The sequence below is a fragment of the Solea senegalensis genome, linkage group LG18, assembly GCF_019176455.1.
Source record: "Solea senegalensis isolate Sse05_10M linkage group LG18, IFAPA_SoseM_1, whole genome shotgun sequence".
In the NCBI taxonomy this organism is placed as follows: Eukaryota; Metazoa; Chordata; class Actinopteri; order Pleuronectiformes; family Soleidae; genus Solea; species Solea senegalensis.
Genome location: NC_058041.1, coordinates 19,325,573 through 19,349,063, shown reverse-complemented (window position 1 = coordinate 19,349,063; position 23,491 = coordinate 19,325,573). Strand labels below are relative to the sequence as shown.

Below are 23,491 nucleotides of genomic sequence, written 5' to 3'. Positions count from 1 at the left end.
GAAGTCAATTAAGACTGTCAATGTTTGGTCCTCTTTGTCTTTTGAATAACTCATTGGCTCCCCTGTCTCCTGTTTCTGCTCTGCTTGTTTGTCGTTCATCACTTCTGTACTGTAACCGTATTGCAATAAAGTTGTATAAAAAATAATAATAATAAAAAAGACCCTTCTCGCTCCGCGGGCTACTTTTTAAACTGACGACGGAGAACCAATCAGATCACAGACACGAGGACACGTCACACACGGACACGTAGTCTCGCGAGACTGCGACTAAAAGCGAAATAAAACCAAAACATGACAAATACAAAGATAACGTGAACATCGTGACTGTAAATTAATCGTCAGAAGTATAAAAACTATAAACTATAATAATAATTAAAATAAGGGCTCGTCGGGTGATGATGACGTCATCAAAGAGGCCCCGCAGCAGCAGCAGCAGCAGCGTCGATGAGGATCAGATTAGCGGAGGTGGATTATCTGATGAAACTTTGTGTTCACTCATGATCGATTTTATCGATCTTAATCGATCAAAGCGCGTTATTTTTTAAAGAGTCCTCGCGCTGATTAAAGAAAAACGATCTTACGTCACGATCAACGAGACGCGACAACGCGTTTCCATGACAACGGTGAGGGGGCGGTGTCTATGTGTGACTTGTTTTATTCGATCACAATCACGTGATCGATTATTAGATTCAATTAATTAACTGATAAACTGTGTGTGCGTGCATGTGTCTTACATATGTGTGTGTGTGTGTGTGTGTGTGTGTGTCTTACCTGTGTGTGTTTGTGTGTGTGTGTATGTGTGTGTCTTACCTGTGTGTGTGTGTGTGTGTGTGTGTGAGACTTACCTGAGTGTGTGTGTGTGTGTGTGTCTTACCTGTGTGTGTTGTGTGTGTGTGTGTATGTGTGTGTCTTACCTGTGTGTGTGTGTTCTTCTCTCCCTCTCTCTATAGAGCTCCTCCTCCTTGTCCTCTCCGTGAACACAGTTCGGCTCCGCCTCCGTCATGTCAGAGAGCAGCTGTGATGGAGGGAGGTGGTTGGACGCTCACTATGACCCCGTGGCTGGTCTGTACACCTTCTCGTCGTGTGTTGACCTCGCTGACCTCAGTGGTGACGGTGAGAGTCGTCTGCTGGTGGGCGACCTGGGCTCAGGTTCCTCTGGTATGAAGCTGAAGGTTTTTCGGGGCACGGCCCTGCTGAGCGAGAGCACGCTGCTGGACCTGCCCACCGGCCTCGTCGCCTTCTTCATGGATCTGCACGAGCCGCGGATCCCCGCCGTTGCTGTGGCGTCGGGACCCTGTGTCTACGTCTACAAGAACCTGAGGCCGTACTTCAAGTTCACGCTGCCCGGGCTGGAGGTCAACACGCTGGAGCAGGTGAGTTTTCCTGATCACATGATTCATCCGCCCACACACCGCTGACTGTGACACGCTGCTGTGCTCTGATTGATCAGGACGTGTGGCAGCAGGCGAGGGAGGGTCACATCGACCCTGTGACCCTGAAGGAGATGCTAGAGGGTGTCAGGGAGAAGGCGGATGTCCCGCTGTCCGTGCGCTCCCTCAGGTTCCTCTCTCTGGAGACCAGCGACATGGACGAGTTCGTCCAGCTGCACAAACAGCAGCCAATCAGGCGGCAGGTAGCCATCACGACAACAAACATGGCCGACAGAGTCTTGTAGTCCTCAGTTTGGTGTCGGTGAGCGACAGCACCACGGGTTTAGAAACAGGAAATTCACAGACACGTAGTTCCCACTGGACGACGCCAGCGCTATCGTCGACTCTTACTCTGTGATTTTTTACATGTGGGTAAGAACCCAGTCGCCCTCTGGTGGCTAACTGCGACTTTCTGGGCTCCACGTTTTTAAAACTGGAAGGCCACACCCATTATTCTGTGCAGTCTCATCTGAGCCTGTAATAATGAGCCATATTTGATGATGATGTCACTTCCTGTTTCCTCCCCTGTGTCAGACCGTCATCACCTGCATCGGAACTCTGAAGAAGAGCACGGCGGACGAGGACGGCGTCAGCTGTTTGGTGATCGGGACGGAGAGCAGCGACGTCTACGTCCTCGACCCCGAGGCCTTCATCATCTTGTCAAAAGTAAACAATCATCACCGTCGTCGTTGCCGCCACCGTCATCACAGGTGAACTAACCGTGTGTTTGTCGCAGATGTCGCTGCCGGCTCCTCCCACCATGATGGATGTGACGGGTCAGTTTGACGTGGAGTTCCGCGTCACGGTGGCGTGTCGCAACGGAAACATCTACATTCTGCGCAGGTGAGACCTGTTTGAGGGGTGGGTGGGCAGGTGTGGGCGTAGTCACCAGGCTCAGGTGTGACCTCAGGTGTTTGTGCCGCCACTCCTCAGGGACTCGGACAAACCCAAGTACTGCGTGGAGCTGTCATCTCACCCAGTCGGGCTGGTCAGGGTCGGGAAGAGCGTGGTGGTCGGCTGCACCGACGAGAGTCTGCAGGGCTTCACACAGAAGGTACAGGGTGGACTTTGTTGTCCGTCACCATGGAGACAGTCTGAGCTCAGCATCTCTTTCTCTGTCTCCTCAGGGGAAGAGGTTGTGGAGGACCATCCTACCCGCTCCCATCACCACCATGGCCGCCATGGACCTGCCCACACGGGGTTTCCAGGCCGTCCTGGTGGGCCTGGCTAACTGTGATGTGCAGCTGTACCGCGACAAGAACCTGCTGAGCACCATCAAGACGCCCGACGTGGTCACCAGCATCTGCTTCGGCCGTTACGGACGCGAGGACGGGACGCTGATCATGACCACCAAAGGCGGCGGCATGATGGTGAAGATCCTGAAGAGGACGGCGACATTTGATGACCGGGACAGTGCCCCTGGGCCGCCACTGGCCCAGGGCGTGCGTCTCAACGTGCCCAAGAAGACCAAGCTGTATGTGGACCAGACGCTAAGGGAGCGGGAGAACGGCGTGGCCATGCACCGAGCCTTCCAGATGGACCTGAGCCGCATGCGACTGGCCGCCGCCAAAGCCTACGTGAAGGCGCTGGAGTCCAGCCTGGCACCAGTGTCCTCCAGCCTCTCTGAGCCGCTGAAGATGAACGCCGTGGTCCAGGGTCTGGGTCCGTCCTTCAAACTGACCCTGAATGTGCAGAACACGGCGGCGTGTCGTCCCGTCATGAACCTCGCCGTCAGCTTCCTGTACGACGAGAGCCTGTATCGCATGAGGAACCCTTACATGAGGATCCCGCTGCTGGTGCCCGGTCTGGTCTACCCCGTGGAGACCTTTGTGGAGTGCACCAGCGACAAGGGCATCTCTGACATCATCAAAGTGTTTGTCCTGCACGAGGGGAAGAGCCGCCCCCTGCTGACCGCTCACATCAACATGCCCGTGAGCGAAGGACTGACGCTCCACTGAAGACGAACTTTCTCTTTAAATCTGAAAAAGTCTTTTTTAACTTCTGTAAGAACATAAACATGGAGAGAAAATTAACGTGAAAACTGTTGGATTATGTTTGTAGATTTATTTAAAAATGTTTGTATAGAAACAAAAGAACAAGTTCTATTTGAAGAAAATAAAATAAACTATTTTAAACGAGACTTTCATGTTTGTTGTTGAAGTTTTATGGAAGCTGAACTTTACAGTCACTAAGTTCAAAGGTGAACTAAACAGCTGTTGTTTGAGTCCAGAGGACATTCATCTGTCTCCGCCCCCTTCACCTGGTGTTGTGAAATCTTAAATAATCCCACTGACGTTTGGGATTTTCCACAATGTGGAAACTTTTTTATATAAAAGCTGATCGAGGACTGAAGCGTCAGTGAGAACAGAAACTGATCAACATGAGACGCATCGTCGCAGCGCTTGGTGAGTAACTCACAGCTCTCATGCTAACGCTAACTCTGTGTGTGTATGCTTGGTGAGAAACTCACAGTTATCATGCTAACGCTAACTCTGTGTGTGAGTGAGTGCTTGGTGAGTAACTCACAGTTATCATGCTAACGCTAACTCTGTGTGTGTGTGTGTGAGTTATCGGTGAGAATCTCACAGCTGTCATGCTAACGCTAACTCTGTGTGTGTGAGTGCTCGGTGGGAAACTCACAGCTATCATGCTGCTAACTTTGTGTGTGTGAATAAGTGCTCGGTGAGTAACTCACAGTTATCATGCTCGCTAACTCTGTGTGTGTGTGAGTGCTCGGAGTAACTCACAGCTATCATGCTGCTTTCTGTGTATGAGTGCTCGGTGGGCTCACAGCTATCATGCTAATGCTAACTCTGTGTGTATGAGTGCTCGGTGGGAAACTCACAGCTATCATGCTAATGCTAACTCTGTGTGTGTTTGTGGGAGTGCTCGGTGAGAAACTCACAGCTATCATGCTAACGCTAACTCTGTATGTGTGTGTGTTTGTGGGAGTGCTCGGTAAGAAACTCACAGCTATCATGGTTATCATGCTAGCGCTAACTCTGTGTGTGTGTGTGCGCAGCCTTGCTGTGTGTATGTGAGGCCGTTCGGTTCGGTCAGCTCTGCAGTGGAAACCCAAACAACGAAAGGAGGATAAGTGACAGCTGGGGATATGGTCACTTCGGAGCCAAACGGTAACACACAGCTGCCCAGATGCATTATGGGAAATGTTGCCAGTGTGGACTGATGTTGTGTGTGTGTGTGTGTGTGTTGGTCCAGGGGACCCCGGGAGCACAAAGGTTTGGACATCGCGTGTGAGGACGGCTCAGTCGTCTACGCTCCGTTTGACGTGACACTTGAAGGCCAACTCACCGTCTACACTGACCCCGCTAAGGCTGCCATCAATAGCGGCATCAACCTGAGTGGAGGGGGTAGGGCTAACATCACTCATGACACAACACACGGGTGGCATTTATTGACTGGGTTTATTAATTATTGATGGTGTTGTTTCAGGTCTGCGCTTCAAACTGTTCTACGTGAGACCGGACCGCACGTCTGGGACGGTGACGAAGGGTCAGAGGATCGGCGTCATGCTGCCCATGCAGAGCGTTTACCCAGGAATCACCTCACACGTGCACGTCCAGATGTCAGACAAGAGTGACCCCACGCCCTACTTCTAACCCTACCTCTGACCCTACTCCTGACCCTACTCTGACCCTACTCTGACCCTACCTGTGACCCTACTCCTGACCCACTCATGATTAGAAAAAAACAATAAAAGATTCAAATCAATTTACAGTAGTTTGTTTCTCAGAATCACACACACACAACATGATTTGAAATCCTTTGTTCAGATTGATCTCAGTGACACAAAGTGACCACACGAGGCAGCAGTGGACCAGCAGCTCCATCAGTGTTACATCAGCAAAAATGCACAGAAATCTAAATTCATATGAAAGACAGACAGACAGACAGACAACTTTATTAATCCCTTTGGGAGGTTCCCTCAGGGAAATTAACAGCTCCAACATCCACACACAGCACTGTTATAAATTACAGTCACACTTTACAGGAGACCGGAAAGAGAAACACCCCAGGTACCAAACACCATACAATGTAGAATAAAATAAAATAAGATAAAAATGAACTATGCTATATACATATATATATATGTATACATGTATATATATATATATATATATATATATATATATATATATATATATATACATATATACACATACACACATATATATATATATATACATACATACGGTACATACATACACATATATACATATATATATGCACATACATACACACACAGGTACACACACACCTACAGTTACCCCGTATTGCCCAGGGTTTTATTGCACTGTCTATAAGGTTTTATTGCACATGTTATTATGTTGTTATTGTTGTGGTTATTGCACATTTCAGTGAGTTGTGATTATGGACAGTTGTTTGTTTAGTTTGTACTGTTTGTTTTCTTTGCCCTCCTCCCCCCCATTGAGGAGTTGTACAGTTTGATGGCCCGGGGGAAAAACAAGTCCCCCAGCCTGTTGGTCCTGTACTTTGGGAGGAGCAACCAGAGGGTCCAACCTCATTCCTACCACCAAGCCGGCCTGTCTGATGAGTTTTTCCAGTCTGTGGAAGTCTGCCTTAGTTGTGCTCCCGCCTCAGCACACCACAGTGTAGGAGAGAACACTGGCAACCACAGACTGGTAGAACATCCACAGGAGCTTCTAGCAGACGTTAAAAGATTGTAGCCTCCTCAGAAAGTACAATCGGCTCTGGGCCTTCTTGTACAGTTGCCTTGTGTTACTTGTCCAGTCCAGCTTGTTGTCCAGCCACAGCCCAAGATATTTGTAGGTCTGCACGACCTCCACCTCCTCTGCTCCTATTAGAACTGGTCTCGAACTGGGTCTGTCCCTCCTGAAGTCGATGACCAGTACCTTGGTCTTTGAGGTGTTGAGCTACAGGTTATTAATGTGGCACCAGACAACAAAGTTCCTCACCAGGCTCCTATATTCCTCTTCCTCTTCATTGTCTCTGATACACCCCATGATGGCCGTGTCATCTGCGAACTTCTGGATGTGACACGTTTCAGAGGTGTAGCAGAAGTCCGCAGTGTACAGAGTGAAGAGGATGGGAGACAGCACAGTCCCCTGAGGAGCTCTGATGTTGCTGACCACAGTGTCAGACGTGATGTCCTTCAGCCTGACATACTTTGGTCTGTCTGTGAGGTAGCTCGAAATCCAAACAACCAGGCAGGGGTCCACTCGCATTCTGGTGGGTTTTTCTTTGAGTACAAGGGGCTGGATGGTGTTGAAGGCACTTGAAAAGTCCAAAAAGAGGATCCTGACTGTGCCACTTCCCTTGTCCAGATGCGAGTGGGCTCGGTGTAGGAGGTAGAGAATGGCATCCTCTACAACCAACACTGTAGAGTGTCCTCAGCGTGCTGTACCTGAGGAGGTTGAGGAAGAGCCGCCCCAGAGTCTTCATCAGATGTGAACTAAGTGCCACTGGTCTGAAGTCATTCAGCTTGCTGGGCCGGTTCTTCTTTAAAACTGGAACGATGCACGATGTCTTCCAGCTGCCTTCTGGGGCCGGAGCATCCTCAGTTCTCTCCTCACCTTATCAGCTGTGAAGCAGGGAGGGGGTTGAGAGGAGGGAAGGGGGGGGGATGGCTGGTGTCAGAGAGAGGTGGGAGTGGGAGGGCAGGTTGGGGGTGGCTGTGGTCGCAGGAGGGGAGGAGAGGTGGGTTCTGCTGTGCTTCCTGGGTGGTAGTGAGGGTGGGAGGTGGGGTGGAGTGGCTGAATCTATTGAAGAAGGTGTTCAGATTATTTGCCCTCTCCACTCCTCCCCCATCTGTGCTGGATTTGGCTTTGTGGCCTGTGATGGTTTTGACATCTTCCCAGACCTCCCTCATGTTGTTATCCCTCAGTTTCTGCTCCACTTTCCTCCTGTAGGAATCCTTTTCCTCCCTCAGGCAGAGTTTCACCTCGAGCTGTGCCGCTTTCATCTCCTCTCTGTCATTAGTCCTGAAGGCCTTCTTCTTCTTGTTGAGGACGGCCTTGACTTCCTGTGTTACCCATGGTTTGCTATTAGCATAACACCAAACAGTCTTGGTGGGGGCGACCACGTCTGCAATGAGGTTGAGATAGTCTGTGAGACAGTGAGTATCGTAACAGTCTCTCAGGGCCTCCTCAGCTTCAGGAGTCCATCTCTGCCTTTTGACCAGGGGGGTGTACTGGGGCTGTATGTACACCAGGTTGTGGTGTGACTTTCCCAGTGGGGGGAGGGTGGTGACTCTGTATGCTTCCTTAACGTTGGTATACAGTAAGTCAATCATCCTATTCTTCCTGGTGGGGCAGTTGACAACCTGGTGAAAAGCAGCCAGGGTAGAGTCCAGGGTGACATTATTGAAGTCTCCAGAAATAATTATGAAGGCTTCAGGATATTGCCTCTGCAGCCGTGCTGTGACTTTTAGAATCTCCTCACAAGCAGCGTCTGCTTTAGCCTGCGCCTTGACCTCTGGAGGAATGTAAACACACAGGGCGATCACGTGACTGAACTCCCTCGACAGATAGTATGGCCGCAGGCTAACAACAAGCAACTCCAGATTCGGGTGACTCAAAGCCGCCTTCACGGTGACATGGCCGGGGTTACACTAGTGGTTGTTGACATAAATGATGAGCCCCCCACCTCTGCATTTGCCGCATGCCTCCGCGTTCCTGTCGGCTCTCACCGCAGTAAATCCCCGCAAGTTCACGTTAGCATCGGGTATGCTGTTGGTTAGCCATGTCTCCGTCAGGATGAACAAGCTGCACTCCCAGAAGATCCGCTGGTTCTCCAAAGCGGCCAGCTCATCCATCTTATTCGGCAGCAAATTGACGCTCCCCATAATCACGGAGGGAAGCGATGGTTGGAAGCGCCTCCGGTTCTCCACTAGCCTAGCCTTTAGCTTGGCCCCAGCCTTACAGCCCTGGTAGCTCCTCCGCAGCTCCGCTGGGATGTTGTGCCTCAGTCCGTGTGTTGTCCTCCTGAGAGCCAGTAACTTCTCTCGAGAATAAGTGAGAGAGCTGGCTCCTGTGTGTGTTTTAAAGTTCAGTGTATCCATGGGATATATGTTAAATCCTTCACAAAGAAGTACAAAAATATTTAAGAAAGTAGAAAAGAGGAAAAAGTGTAGAAACAGAGAAAGTGCTGCGGAGCGACTGGAAATGCTGCCGTCACCTACAGCGCACTACTACTGACAACATGAAGTCACAAACTACCTCTTTAAAAACAACACACGGATGTGTTTGTGTTCACAGTTGCAAAATAACATAAAATTACATCGTCCTTTATTAGTCCCACAGTGGGGTAATTCACATTTACAAAGTTACAAAGATAAAGATTCCTTCCCTTCTCGTCCCCTGCCTCCTTCCTCTTCTCGTCCCCTGCCTCCTTCCTCTTCTCACCCCCAAACATCCATCCAACCAACCACCGCCGCATTTAGTTTAAGTTTAGGCTACTTTTTAATTGACTTTAGCTAGCTCCCTTCCTTCTTTTGATAGTTTCAGCTCCATTCATTCATTCTTTTTCTTCTTCTTCTTCTTTGTGTTTTCTGTTTCCATGGTTTCTTGCGCTGGTTGGTTGCACTGCCTGCGTGCAGCCAATGAGCGTTTTATACGTCATCAATTCAATTCAATTCAATTTTATTTGTATAGCGCCAAATCATAACATACATTATCTCAAGGCACTGGACAACATCAAAGAGAGCAGAGAAACACAACCGTTCACACAATGAGCAAACACTAGGCATCAGTGGAGAGAAAAAACTCCCTCTTAACAGAAGAAGAAATCTCTGACAGAACCAGACTCAGAGATGTGAGGTCATCTGCCTCGACCGGTTGGGGTGAAAGGAAAAATGGGGGACAGAAAATGGGGGGAGAGAAAGGACAAGAGGGAGATGAGGTAGAGACAGAAGAGAGAGAGGGAGACCAGGAGCAGATACACAACAACTGTATCAAGTTACAAGTTTTATACAGTTAATGATATCGACTTTTAATTACAAAATAATAATAATGGTGATGATATGTATGATATGGATAGCCTCGAAAACTGGATCTGGATCCTGCAACCTGCATGATAAGAATACAGAGAGAGAGAAAGAGGGAAGGAAGGAAAGACACAAACTAGGGAGAGAAAAAGACAAGGTTAATGACATATAAAAAGTCATAATCATATCCTGAGTGTGAGAGAGTGAATGTGCGTGTACCACAGGAAAATCCCCCAGCAGTTTAGTTCTATAGCAGCATAACTAAGAGATGGTCCAGGTTTCCCTGAACCAGCTCTAACTATAAGCTTTATCAAAAAGATAAGTTTTAAGTCTAACTTTAAATACACAGAGAGGCTCCGCCTCCCGAACTATCATTGGAAGCTGGTTCCACAGGAGTGGAGGAGCCTGGTAACTGAAGGCTCTGCCTCCCATTCTGCTCTTACAGACTCTGGGAACCACAAGTAAACCTGTATTTTGTGACCTAAGTGGTCTGTTAGGGTGATAGGGTAAGACTAGGTCTTTCAGGTATGAAGGGGCCTGACCATTAAGTGCTTTGTACGTGAGGAGGAGGATTTTAAATTGAATTCTAAACTGTGGGTGGAGCCAGTGTAGAGAAGCTAACACTGGAGTTATGTGGTCAGTACTGCCCAGAAAGCGAGAACAGTGGATGATTGCCTCATGCATCACCGGCTAAACTGGCTAGTAAGTTTTTATTACCGCTCGCCAAAGTGATTTTTAACCCTAGATTTAACCCTTAGAACCCTAAACTACAACTATAAAAAAAATAGAACGTATAATGTACACTATAGACAGACAGTTTCCAAAATATATACACTAGTGCCAATTAAAACTATTACTGAGGAAAATATATATTATATATATCATTATATAATATATATATATATATATATATATATATATATATATATATATATATATATTTTATGATTATGATAAATAAATCCTCTTTTATTTTGAAAGAACGACACATGTATTGAGGTTTAGGTTTTTATTTTGAAAAACCTGACCGGAAAAGAAACCAATCATGTATTCTCATTGGTTAGGCTTTCTTCGGAAGGCGGGGCAACCAAAGAGGTCAGAGGTCACGCAAACCCGGAAGATCAACAAAGTAAATAAAGGAGCGGGAGGTTAGCGACATGTTCCCCGTTCTGCTGCCCGCAGACAGAGTCCTTCTGACGGCTGCGAGTCTGCTCTGGACCCGCCTCTTCTGCTCCTCTCTGTCGGTACCGGACATCCCGCACATCGCCACTTACTTCGGGACGAAGACTCGGTACGAGGACGCGTATCCGCACCTGCTGCAGGATGTGTACTCCGTCAACACTTCCGTCCTCAGACCTCCGGCTACGGAGCGCTGCTCCCCGGTCCACCTTACCGCCGTCATCCGCCACGGCAGCCGCTACCCGACCGCCAAGAACATCCGCAGGATCCAGAGACTGAGCGAACTGGTCCGGACCGGAGCGTCCCGGGGCTCCGCGGGCTCCTGGCTGCAGGAGCTCCAGAGCCGCTGGGTCATGTGGTACACCGAGGACATGGACGGTGAGACACCGGGGACACGGAGGACAGGACATTGTCATCATGTTATAAAGAGATGTCACGATAATATAGTTTTACACATGATAATGTTGTGCTGCGAATCATAATATTGTGATAACATTATTTTATAAATGAGAATATTAAACTTAAGTCATTTCACACGTTATAATATAATGATTTAGATGATGTTAATCACTATATTATGACAGATGTACTGCAGTGACACAAAGTGACCACACGAGGCAGTATTAGAATCACACCTCAACACAGAAGCATGTTTATATGACATTTTAATCCAGATTAACGGCGACTGTAAAGCAGCTGCAGGTGTTAATCTTCACCCTCCTCTTCCTCAGGTCAGCTGGTGATGAAGGGCAGGGACGACCTCCGTCAGCTGGCCAAGCGTCTCTCTGTCTTATTTCCGTCTCTGCTGTCAGAGGAGAACGTGAGGAGGAGGAGGATCACGTTTCTGACCAGCTCCAAACATCGATGTGTGAGCAGCGTGGAGGCGTTTCAGGAGGGGCTGCTGCTGCGAGGAGGCGGAGCAAGAGGAGGAGACAGCGGTGAGTCGCACATGAAAACATCTGTATGTCGCAATGTAGCAACAACAGAGAGTGACTCAGCAACAACAGAGAGTGACTCAGCAGTAACAGAGTGACTCAGCAGTAACAGGGAGTGACTCAGCAGTAACAGAGAGTGACTCAGCAGTAACAGGGAGTGACTCAGCAGCAACAGAGAGTGACTCAGCAGTAACAGGGGTGAAGGAACAGTGACTCAGCGGTAACAGGTGACTCAGTGACTCAGCTTGACAGAGTGACTCAGCAGAGTGACTCAGCAGTAACAGGAGTGACTCAGCAGTAACAGGGAGTGACTCAGCAGTAACAGAGTGACTCAGCAGTAACAGGGAGTGACTCAGCAGTAACAGAGAGTGACTCAGCAGTAACAGGGAGTGACTCAGCAGCAACAGAGAGTGACTGTCTCTTTCTGTCCCTCTCTCTCTGTGTCCCTCTCTCTCTGTCTGTCTATCTCTCTGTGTCTCTCTGTCTCTGTCTGTCTGTCTGTCTCTGTGTCTGTCTGTCTCCCTCTCTCAGAGGTGGAGTACAGTCATCAGGTGGATGATGAGCTGATGCGTTTCTTCGATCGTTGCCGTGGTTACGTGGAGGGCGTGGAGAACAACCTCACGGCTCTACAAGAAGTGGAGAAGTTCAAACACGGGGAGGAGATGGAGGGAGTGAGGAGGAGGATGATGGAGAGACTGAGCCTTCATCATGAACACCTGACACCAGGTACACACACACACACGAAGCGTGTCCCTCTGTCACACACACACACAGATGAAGTGTGTCCCTCTGTCTCACACACACACACACACACACAGATGAAGTGTGTCCCTCTGTGTGTCTCACACACACACACATGAAGTGTGTCCCTCTGTGTCTCACACACACACATACACACAGATGAAGTGTGTCCCTCTGTGTCTCACACACACACAGATGAAGTGTGTCTCACACACACACACAGATGAAGTGTGTCTCACACACACACACAGATGAAGTGTGTCCCTCTGTGTCTCACACACACACACACACACAAGTGTGTCCGTCTGTGTCTCACACACACACACACACACACACACACAGATGAAGTGTGTCCTCTGTGTCTCACACACACACACACACACACACACACACACACAGATGAAGTGTGTCCCTCTGTGTCTCTCACACACACACATACACACAGATGAAGTGTGTCCCTCTGTGTCTCACACACACACAGATGAAGTGTGTCTCACACACACACACAGATGAAGTGTGTCCCTCTGTCTCACATACACACACACACACACACACACACACAGATGAAGTGTGTCCCTCTGTGTCTCACACACACACACACACACACACACACAGATGAAGTGTGTCTCACACACACACACAGATGAAGTGTGTCCCTGTCTCATACACACACACACACACAGATGAAGTGTGTCACACACACACACACACACACACACACAGATGAAGTGTGTCCCTCTGTGTCTCTCACACACACACACACACACACACACACACACACACACAGATGAAGTGTGTCCCTCTGTGTCTCTCTCACACACACACACACACACAGATGAAGTGTGTCCGTCTGTGTCTCACACACACACACACACACACACACACACACACACACACACACACAGATGAAGTGTGTCCCTCTGTGTCTCACACACACACACACACAGATGAAGTGTGTCCCTCTGTGTCTCACACACACACACACACACACACACACACACACACACAGATGAAGTGTGTCCCTCTGTGTCTCCTGTAGATTTGGTTGAAGCAGCTTTCTTCCTGTGTTCATATGAGCTGTCAATCAAATCTCTTCACTCTCCCTGGTGTTTCCTGTTTGACGATCACGACGCCAAGGTGTGTGACATCATCATGACATCATCATCACTCAGTGTGACTGACAGCATCTTGAAGTGTCCTCTCTGTGTGTGCGTGTGTGTCTCAGGTGTTGGAGTATAAATCTGACCTGAAGCATTACTGGAAACGCTCTCATGGTCATGTGATCAACGGTCTGTCCAGCTGTCCTCTCTTCCATCACATCTTCAGGAACCTGGACAAGGCCGGACGTCCCCGCAGGTCAGTGTCCACATATTATTATCCAGGCTTATTTAAGGATTAAAATTGGGAACGTGAATGTTTAATCCCGAGATTAAACCTGGGAACATGAATGTTTAATCCCGAGATTAAACCTGGGAACATGGAAGGTTTAATCCCGGGATTAAACCTGGGAACATGAATGTTTAATCCTGGGATTAAACCTGGGGACATGAATGTTTAATCCTGGGATTAAACCTGGGAAAATAAATGTTTAATCTCTGGATTAAACTCTGGATCATAGATTTTTTTGGAAGAAGATTTTACCCAGGACATGAATTGTGAATGTGATGAATATTCAGCGTTTGTATATCTCTGTTGTGTCCTCGTGTCTCTGTTGTGTCCTCGTGTCTCCGGTGTGTCCTTGTGTCTCTGGTGTGTCCTTGTGTCCTCATGTCTCTGGTGTGTCCGGTGTGACTCCGGTGTGTCCTTGTGTCTCTGGTGTGTCCTCATGTCTCCGGTGTGTCTCTGTTGTGTCCTTGTGTCTCTGTTGTGTTCTTGTGTCTCTGGTATGTCTCTATTGTGTCCCTCAGGTCCACTGAGGCGTCTCCAGAACCCGCCTCGGTCCTCGTGGGTCACGCTGAGACGCTCCTCCCTCTCCTGTCTCTGCTGGGACTTCACAAGGATCAGACTCCGCCCACAGCAGACAACTACCACCTGCAGCACGGTACGAAGCTCCGCCTCCTCCTGACTGACGATTCTGCTGTGGGCGGAGCCTGAGTTGTGGTGTATTTTACAGGGCGGAGTTTCCGGGCGAGTCGGATCGTCCCATATGCCGCTAACGTTGTCTTCGTGGTGTACGACTGCGAGCGTGGTCCTCGTCTGCAGCTGCTCGTCAACGAGACGCCAGTTCGATTCCCGGGGCTGGACACGGAGGACGCACCGCTGTACCGCGACGTCCGCGCCGTGTACCGCCACCTGCTGGACGGCTGCGACTTCCACAAGGAGTGCGAGGGGACCATGGTGGGCCGTGCCCCCAACATTGAGCTCTGACAGGTGACTCCGCCCCCCCAACACCAACAGTCCAATCACAGTTTAGCTTAAAAAAAAAAAAAGACATTACCATGACAACGGTGACACTTGATTGACTGTAACCTGAACTCAGTGAAGCTTTAAGTTTGTTTATTTATGTGTGGGGACTTTCACAATAAAAGCTCTGGTTAGCTCTGGTTTCAATTTAAGACGGTTTTTATTTTTCTGAAACTTTAAAAATATTTGTATTTATTATTTAATGTTTTTTGTAATTAAACTTAAACAAAAGAGGCTTCATTTGTATTTCTATGTAAAAATGTGATGTTTTAACCTGAAAGAAAACGAGAAACACCAGAACTTTAACCTTTAAATTAAATTAAAATTTCTCTCACTTTAAAACAGTTAATTTTCCTCATGATTTTCATGAAATAAAACTATTATTATTGATGCAATAATTAATTTCACAGTTTAAACTGGGGTTTATTTCATCGTCACAACAGGAAATAAATACACAAACATTGGCAGCTGATGACATCATCATAAACAAAGAAATAAAAATAAACAGTGTAAACAAGTCAAACAGAATTCATGATTAAACTGTAACAGATTTCTGAACAATAAAAACTATAAAACTATTTCACCTTTGGAAATTTAACTGAATTTAGAAAGTCAAAATATTAGCCAATAAATAAATGTTGAAATAAACTTTTTGATTTAATTTTTGGCTCAAATTTAGTTTTAATTTCATGAATTTAGTTTAAATAATAAATGATCAGAAGTGAAAACTCAGTCGCTGCAGTTCCTATGTCGTCCACCAGGTGCTGCTGCTGTAGAAGGAAAAATGGTCATTGATCAGGTTCAGCTGCATCGCCATGGTAACAAAGTGAAGGTCACAGCACAAACAGATTAAAATAATCGCAGACAGGATCATTGAGTAATTTAATCTGATTACGTTAAATCACATCAAATGAAATTGAATATAATCTAATCCAATCGGATTCAGTGTAATCCAATCATATTAAATTTGATGTACTCTAACTGAATATGATCTGAGGTCAGATCTAATGCACCTGTGTTACAGTCACTTTACTGAGAACAGTTAGCTTAGCATTAGCCCCAGAAAATCAGTTAGTGCACCATTAGCACCAGAAGTGTAGTTAGCATAGCATCAGTCACAGAAGAGGAGTTGGCATTGAACAACTAGCTTAGCAGTAGCCCCAGAAAGAGTAGTTGGCTTTGAACTAGATCCAGGAGGGTACTTAGCTTAACATTAGCCGCATTAGGGTAGATAGCTTAGCATTAGCCCCAGGGGTTAAACTGCGAGCTGTTTAGATGAAAAAAAAAAAAAAATCACTTCCTGAGTGAACGCAACGTAACTTTATTTCTAGCTCCCAGAAGCAGCCAATGAGCTCAGTGTCAGACAGGAAGTGAAGAGACCGGACAGGAAGTGAAGTTTACACTGGAGGAGGAGGAGACGTTTTTTTTATTGTTTTTTTTTTTTTAAAAACTGATCTGATGTTTGTTTTCATTTAAATTGTCGTTTTAAACAAACGGCAAATGAAGAAGAGATTTAAATACACGGTGGAGCGACCCGGGGTCATGTGACGTGTGATCAGTCCAGAGCGGCGTGCAGCAGGACGCTGTGTCCGCCCGCTGATTTGGATTTCTTCATCTTGCTGATGGCTCTCTGGAGGTCAGACTGATGGATGGGACGGATGACATCATCACTGAGAGACAGAGACATAAAACATCAACGTCACGCTCAGTGCTACCCTCAGGTGGACGGCGGCGCCGCTCATGTACCTGTCGTCCTGAGTGTGGACAAAGTCTCGCACACAGAGAAGCGCTGCGTCGCGACACATCTCTCTCAGGTCGCTTCCCGAGAAACCGTCCGTTTCCTTGGCAACAGTGTTGAGGCTGACCGAGGAGTCCACCTAGAGGGGAGGAGTTCAGACTCTGATCAGTGATCTATGAGCGCTAAATATGACCCATGAAGAAGAAACTCACGCTCTCGTGCTCCAGGATCAGCCGCAGGATCTGCTCCCTCTGCTGGACGCTCTGCAACACAGCACGCCGTGACATCACTGACGTTAATAAAGTCTGCGATGTCTACGGCACGTGATCGTCTTTGTCTACGTCACACGGTCGCGTCTTTGTCTACATCACATGAACGTCTTTGTGTACGTCACACGGTCGCGTCTTTGTCTACATCACATGAGCGCTTTTGTTCACGGTCGCTACTCTTGTCTACATCACATGAGCGTCTTTGTGTCGTCCTGCCGCGTCTTTTGTCTATGTCACGCGATGCGGCGTCTTTGTCACACATCACATGAGCGTCTTTGTATAAATCACCGCGGTCGCGTCTTTGTCTATATCCGCACCACATCATGCGTCTTTGTCTACATCACATGAGCGGCGTCTTTGTTCGTCACCGTTTCGTCCGCGTCGTCTTTGTCTCATGATTTTTCTACATCCACATAAGCGCGTCTTTGTCACCGTCACTTTATACTTAGGTCCGTGATGCGTCTTTGTCTGCATTACACGTCTTTGTCTCGTCACAGATTATAATCATCTCATAAGTCCGCGTCTCGTCACACTGTCGTCTTTGTCTACATCACATGATCACTTGATCGTCTTAATTAATCTACGTTACATGATGGAGTCTTAATCTCGTTACATGATAAGGTCTCGGTCTCGTCACATGATCCGTCTTTGTGTCTCGTCCGCGTGATCCGTCTATGTCTCACGTCCGCGTGATGTCGTCTTTGTCTACATCACATGATCGTCTTTGTCTCGTCACATGAGCATCTTTGTTCGTCACATGATGCGTCTTAATCGTCGTATGATGGTCTTAATCTCGTCACGCAATGATCGTCTTTGTCTCGTCCACACTTATGATCTTGGTCTCGTCACATGATCCGTCTTCGTCTTGGTCTCGTCACATGATCCAGTCGTCTTTGTCTTGTCTATATCACATAATCACCGTCTTTGTCCTCGTCACATATCGTCTTGGTCTCGTCACACGATCGTCTTTATTGTCTGCGTCACATGATGCGTCTTTATCTCACGTAACATGATAAGGTCTTGCGCCGTCACATGATCCGCGTCTTTGTCTCGTCACATGATCACGTCTTTAATCGTCACATGATGGCGTCTTTATCTCGTCACGTGATCATCTCATTGTCCTCTCACGGCGTGATGTTTTGCGTCTTGGTCTACATCACATGAAGTGCACATCACGCGTCTTTATCTTTCGTCACATGATCATCTTTGTCGTCACGTCACATGATCCGGCGTCTTTATCTCGTACATGTAGTCTTGGTCTCGTCACATCGCACGATCCTACGTCACATGTCTCGTCTTTGTCCACTTTTAATCTCAAAGTAGTGCGTCTTTGTCTCGTCACATGATGGCGTCTTTATCTACGTAACATGATGCGTCTTGGTCTAGGTCTACGTGACGTCTGATCGTCTTGGTCGTCTTGATCTCGTCACGTGATGGTCTTTATCGTCCACATGATCCGTCTTTGTCGTCACATGGTGGCGTCTTTGTCTAACGTCACATGATGTCTCACGTAACATGATGCGTCTTGGTCTGTACGATCTCCACATGTGGCGTCTTTGTCACATGATGTATCTTTATCTACGTAACATGATCGTCTTGGTCCTCGTCACATGATGTCTTGGTCTCGTCACATGATTCTTGGTCTCATGATCCACATGATCACATGATCGTCTTTATCATCACATGATCATCTTTGTCTCGTCACATGATCGGCGTCTTTATCTACACGTAACATGATGCGTCTTGGTCTCGTCCATGATCGCGTCTTTGTCTCTACGTCACCTAATTGGCGTCTTTATCTCGTCACATGAGCGTGTCTTTATCAACTTCACATGATCCGTCTTTGTCTCGTCACATGGCGATGTGTCTTTGTCTCGTCACATGATCCGTCTTTATCTCACATTAACATGATCGTCTTGGTCTCGTCACATGATCGTCTTAGTCGTCTTGGTCTCGTCATGATGGAATCTTGGTCTCGTCACATGATGGCGTCGCGTCTTTGTCACATGATCCGTCTTTGTCTCGTCACATGGCGTCTTTGTCGTAGTGATCTTTGTCTCTCGTCACATGATAAGGTCTTTATCTCACGTCACGCGGTCTTGGTCATCACATGATGGCGTCTTTATCTCACGTCACATGATCCGCGTCTTTGTCGTCGTCGGCACGTAATTACGTCTTTGCGTCTTTTGTCTCTCGTCATGATCGGCGTCTTTATCTCGTCACATGATCGTCTTGGTCGTCACATCGTCTTGTCTCACGTCACATCTTTGTCTACGTCACATGTCTTGGTCGATCACATGATCGTCTTTGTCTCGTCACATCGTCTTTGTCTCGTCACATAGTGGCGTCTTTGTCGTCACATGATGTCGCTATCGTAACATGATCGTCTTGGTCGTAACATGATGCGTCTTTATCTCACGTCTCACGTCACATGATACTTGGTCTCACGTCACATCTTTTCTCCGTCACATGATTCGGCGTCTTTATCTTTGTCTTTGTCGTCTTTGTCACATGATCGGCGTCTTTATCCTAAGTAACATGATGCGTCTTGGTCTATGTCACATGATCCGTCTTTGTCTACGTCACATGGTGCGTCTTTATCTCGTCACATGGCGTCTTTGTCCTCTTTGTCCTCGTCACATGATGTGTCTTTATCTCGATCAACATCCAGGCGATCGTCACATTATCTCACGTCATGATGCCGTCTTGGTCTCACGTCACATGATCACTTACGTCTCACGTCATGATCGTCTTGGTCGTCACATGATAGTCTTGGTCTCGTCACATGATGGCGTCTTTATCTTTATCTCGTCACATGCGTCTTTATTCTCATCATCGTCTTTATCGTAACATGATGCGTCTTGGTCTCACGTCGTCACATGATCCGTCTTTTGTCCTCGTCACATAGTGGCGTCTTTATCTCACGTCACATGAGCACGATGTCTTTATCAACTTCACATGATCCGTCTTTGTCTCGTCACATGGTGGCGTCTTTGTCTACGTCACATAGTCGGCGTCTTTATCTCACGTAACATGATGCGTCTTGGTCTTGGTCTCGTCACATGTCACATGATGCGTCTTGGTCTTTGTCCGTCCACATGATCGTCTTTGTCCTGAACGTAGTGGCGTCTTTGTCTCATCACATGATGGCGTCTTTATCTCGTCACATGATCCGCGTCTTTGTCTCTTTGTCTCGTAATTACGTACGTCTTCTCGTCACATGATGGCGTCTTTATCTCGTCATGATCGTCTTGGTCTACGTCACATGATGCGTCTTTATCGTCCACGTCATGATCGTCTTTGTCTCACGTCCACATGATGGCGTCTTTATCGTCACATGATCGTCTTGGTACTCGTCACGCGATGGCGTCTTTGTCCTCGTCACATGGTGGCGTCTTTGTCTCGATCACATGATAACGTCTTTATCTCACGTAACATGATAGTCTTGGTCTCGTCACATGATGATCTTTGTCGTCACATGGTCTCTTCATGATCTCGTCATGATGGCTTGGTCTCGTCACATGATCACTGTTAAGCAAGTTTGTACATGATAAGCGTCTTTGTCTTCGTCCCCACATCTCGTCATATGCACACACACACTCTCACGTCTTGTCACATGATCACGTCTTTGTCTACGTCACATGGTCGCGTCTTTGTCTACGTCACATGATCGCGTCTCTATCTCACTGTTAAACTAAAGTTTGTAAACCACTCATTCTCCCACACACACGTGCACACACACTCTCACACTGCTGCCTCCATCACTAAGTTCTAATGTCTGATTTTAATTAATTCAGCATTTGAAATATTTCATTCAGAGTTAACTCAGTGACACAAAGTGACCACACGAGGCAGCAGAGGACCAGCAGCTCCTGTGTCCCTGCATCTAAAATCAGTGACTTTCTCTATGAGCTTTAGTGTGGGAGAGTGAGCGGCCTTATGTCATACCGGTTGGTTGATGTGGAATCTCGTGGGCATCCTCCTCAGGATCGCAGAATCCAGATCCTGAGGCCGGTTAGTGGCTCCCATGATGATCACCTGAGACATCATCATTATAATCATCATCTTATCACCTTCATCTGCAGCATCATCATCATCATCGTCAGGGTAGTCACCTGACAGTGATGATCAGTGTCCAGTCCGTCCCACAGACTCATGAACTGAGCTTTCATCATGGCGGTGGCTTCATGATCAGAGCTGGAGCGACTTCTGAGGAATGAGTCTACACACAAACACACACGTCAGAGAAATACTGACACACCCCCTGACATCATTCAGACCACACCTCCTCATTTACATACAGCCTAAAGTGCTTATTTTAACTTTGACATGTTATTCAAACGTTAGCCCCGCCCGCACACCTTGACTGACAGCTCAGTGTGTGTGTGTGTGTGTACCGATCTCGTCGATGAAGATGATTGACGGCTGCAGTTTAACAGCCAATGAGAAGACAGCAGCGGCCAGTTTCTGGGACTCTCCGTACCACTTGTCCGTCAAAGTGCTCGGCTGCAGGTTGATGAAACGAAACCCCGCCTCTTTGGCCGTCGCCTTGGCGATCAGTGTTTTACCGCAGCCAGGGGGTCCATACAGCAGAACACCTGTTACCATGACAACGGGATGAGTTCCATACTTCCTTATCACTTTCCCCTTTTCCTTCATCTCCTATATTCTCTCCTAATTCCCTTCCTACTCTTTCTTACCTTTTCCTTGTTTCCTCACCTACATCAAAACCTTTCCTTCTGTCATCCCTTTAGTCCTTCACTGGTTCCTTTGTCCTGACCTTTCACCTTGTCCATCCTCCCTGCATCCTTTCATTTTTCTCCTTCTCCTGTGTCCCTTTTCTTTCCTCCTTCTTCACCTCCTCCTTTCCTTCCATCCCATTTTCCTTACTTCCCCCACTTACTTTACCTTCCTTCACCTTGTCCATCCTTTCTTCCTTTCCTTAATCCTTATGTATCTTTCTTCCTACACTGGTTCCCTTTTCGTTACCTTCTTTACTACCTCTGCTTTGCTTCTTAACCTAAATTCCTAGCCAACCTTCCTTCACAGATCCAGCCTTCTTGCCTCCTGGCTTCCTTTCCTTCATCATATTTAATTTTCCTTCTTTCCTTCCACCCTTTCTTCCTACCTTGCCTCTTTTCCTTACATCCATCACTCGTTTCCCCGTCACCTTTCCTAACCCAAACTTTGAACCTTCCTTCCTCTCTTTCATGCCTCCTTCTTACCTTCTCTAACCCCGCCCACCCACGTCTGTGTGCAGGTAGCCCCGCCCCCTGACCTTTGGGCGGCTGCAGGAGTCTGGAGCCCTGGAACAGGTGTCTCTTCTGCACAGGTAAAATCACCGTCTCCTTTAACTCGGTGATGACCTCGTCCAGACCTGCGATGTCTCTCCAGGTGATCTGAGGTCAAAGGCATCAGTGACTGGTCATTACCTGTTTGCAGTGCTTTGTTTTGGTGGTGTTGCGATGGTCGTCATGGTTACCTGCATGGTGAGCGGGTCGACCAGGTGAGCGGCGATGCTCATCTCGTACTCGGACAGTTTGACGTTCTTCACGCCGATTTGTCGCATCAACTTCTCGGCCTGAAACAAGAACGGAGTCTGAGCTCCAGAGCTGCTGCACATCACATGATCTTCACCTGACATGACAGACTCCGCCCACCTGTTTCTGAGCCTCCACCTTCTGCTTCCTGGTCGGGTCGATGGCGTCCACCATCCACTTGATGGTGAAGTAGGTGACGGCACCGAAGATGGTGAGACGGAAGAGGAGGCCGATGACCTCGTTCCTGCCCAGGGGGCGGGCCATGTTCTCAGCAGGGACCTCCCCCAACACCATGGTAGGTAAATAAACAAACAACAACAGGCTGCAGAAGACAACAACAACAACATATTTAACAACACATTGACGACATAATGTGTCTTCTCCTCCCTTGGTACCTTAATTCTACCACATTTCTAATGTCCTTCCATCTTGTTTCCTTACCTAAATCCTTCTCTTCCTTGCTCCATCACTTTATTCCTTCACTAGATTACCTTCATCCTGTCCATCCTTCCTTCATTCATTTAACAACTTTTCTTCCATCCTTCTTCACCTGTCTCTTCTTACCTTGCATCCTCACTTCCGTTCCGTCCCTCTTTTCCCTTATATCCTAACGTCTTCCCTCACTCCTTACTTCCTAATCTGAAAAAAACATCGTCACCTTAAAACCAAAGTTTCATGTGAAACCAAAAGCGTTCCCCCGCCATGCGGCTAATGTAGCATTAGCTTGACCTTCTGGTTGTGCGGCGGCGGCAGCAGCGTGGACTGTGACCGGAAAGACGCAGCTGTGCCCGGTGCTGACACAGCGCGGAGCCGCGACGTCTGCGTTAAAACCGCGCGGAGAAAACGAGAGGAAAACGTTCGTTTAACCGGGAAAACGCGACTCACTCACCGGCTCCGGTCCGGTGACGTCTGACAGCAGCACTTCCGGGTCTGTTCTTCTTCTGCGGTGCTTCTTTTTCTAACGAGTGAGGCTCAGTGCTGCCCCCTGCGGGAAGACCAAAGGACTGATACACGCGCACGCGCGCGCACACAAAAGAGAACATCTAAACAATTCTCACCAAAATAAAATCAACCCTCACAAGCGGAACTCCTATCTGCGCGTGCGCGGTTGGTTATGTAACGTCCGCGACTTCGCTGGTTGCCAGGTTGTGAATTTTTCCCGGCTGCTCTTATTTCGGTGTTTCTTCGATGGAGGTTTTGAATTACCGGGACGAGGAGAGCAGAACCTGGCAACCCAGTGTGCTGACAAGATGCGTCTGCTTCAGGAAG

At 47.7% G+C, this 23,491-nt stretch overlaps 4 protein-coding genes across 6 annotated transcripts; 3 read left to right on the top strand and 1 right to left on the bottom strand.

Annotated features, from left to right (window-relative positions):
• Nucleotides 1–396: 396 nt before the first annotated feature.
• On the top strand, nucleotides 397–3,537 carry bbs1 (Bardet-Biedl syndrome 1). 2 transcript variants are annotated; one of them, XM_044013128.1, is made up of 7 exons: nucleotides 397–623; nucleotides 951–1,373; nucleotides 1,451–1,633; nucleotides 1,965–2,096; nucleotides 2,167–2,273; nucleotides 2,364–2,484; nucleotides 2,558–3,537. In XM_044013128.1, the coding sequence occupies exons 2-7, from the start codon at nucleotides 1,002–1,004 to the stop codon at nucleotides 3,386–3,388; spliced, it is 1,746 nt and encodes a 581-aa protein (XP_043869063.1). In that variant the 5' UTR covers nucleotides 397–623; nucleotides 951–1,001; the 3' UTR covers nucleotides 3,389–3,537. The 2 variants fall into 2 exon arrangements, with proteins under 2 accessions (XP_043869063.1, XP_043869064.1); XM_044013129.1 differs by lacking the exon at nucleotides 397–623 and having other exon boundaries at nucleotides 935–1,373.
• Nucleotides 3,538–3,671: 134 nt separating this feature from the next.
• lect2.1 (leukocyte cell derived chemotaxin 2, tandem duplicate 1) lies at nucleotides 3,672–5,162 on the top strand. Its single transcript, XM_044014223.1, has 4 exons — nucleotides 3,672–3,835; nucleotides 4,453–4,564; nucleotides 4,650–4,801; nucleotides 4,884–5,162. Exons 1-4 carry the CDS (start codon nucleotides 3,811–3,813, stop codon nucleotides 5,048–5,050), a joined length of 456 nt encoding a protein of 151 aa, XP_043870158.1. The 5' UTR covers nucleotides 3,672–3,810; the 3' UTR covers nucleotides 5,051–5,162.
• A 5,347-nt stretch (nucleotides 5,163–10,509) lies between these two features.
• On the top strand, nucleotides 10,510–14,827 carry minpp1b (multiple inositol-polyphosphate phosphatase 1b). The gene is made up of 7 exons (XM_044014243.1): nucleotides 10,510–10,974; nucleotides 11,328–11,534; nucleotides 12,063–12,257; nucleotides 13,312–13,409; nucleotides 13,498–13,628; nucleotides 14,180–14,313; nucleotides 14,386–14,827. Exons 1-7 carry the CDS (start codon nucleotides 10,575–10,577, stop codon nucleotides 14,637–14,639), a joined length of 1,419 nt encoding a protein of 472 aa, XP_043870178.1. The 5' UTR covers nucleotides 10,510–10,574; the 3' UTR covers nucleotides 14,640–14,827.
• Nucleotides 14,828–15,073: 246 nt separating this feature from the next.
• On the bottom strand, nucleotides 15,074–23,260 carry atad1b (ATPase family AAA domain containing 1b). 2 transcript variants are annotated; one of them, XM_044014245.1, is made up of 10 exons: nucleotides 23,112–23,260; nucleotides 22,343–22,544; nucleotides 22,165–22,263; nucleotides 21,961–22,081; nucleotides 21,080–21,280; nucleotides 20,798–20,904; nucleotides 20,631–20,720; nucleotides 16,626–16,676; nucleotides 16,422–16,552; nucleotides 15,074–16,345 (listed from the first exon to the last, which is right to left on the bottom strand). In XM_044014245.1, exons 2-10 carry the CDS (start codon nucleotides 22,514–22,516, stop codon nucleotides 16,231–16,233), a joined length of 1,089 nt encoding a protein of 362 aa, XP_043870180.1. In that variant the 5' UTR covers nucleotides 22,517–22,544; nucleotides 23,112–23,260; the 3' UTR covers nucleotides 15,074–16,230. The 2 variants fall into 2 exon arrangements, with proteins under 2 accessions (XP_043870180.1, XP_043870179.1); XM_044014244.1 differs by lacking the exon at nucleotides 23,112–23,260 and adding an exon at nucleotides 22,664–23,099.
• Between the last annotated feature and the right edge of the window lie 231 nt (nucleotides 23,261–23,491).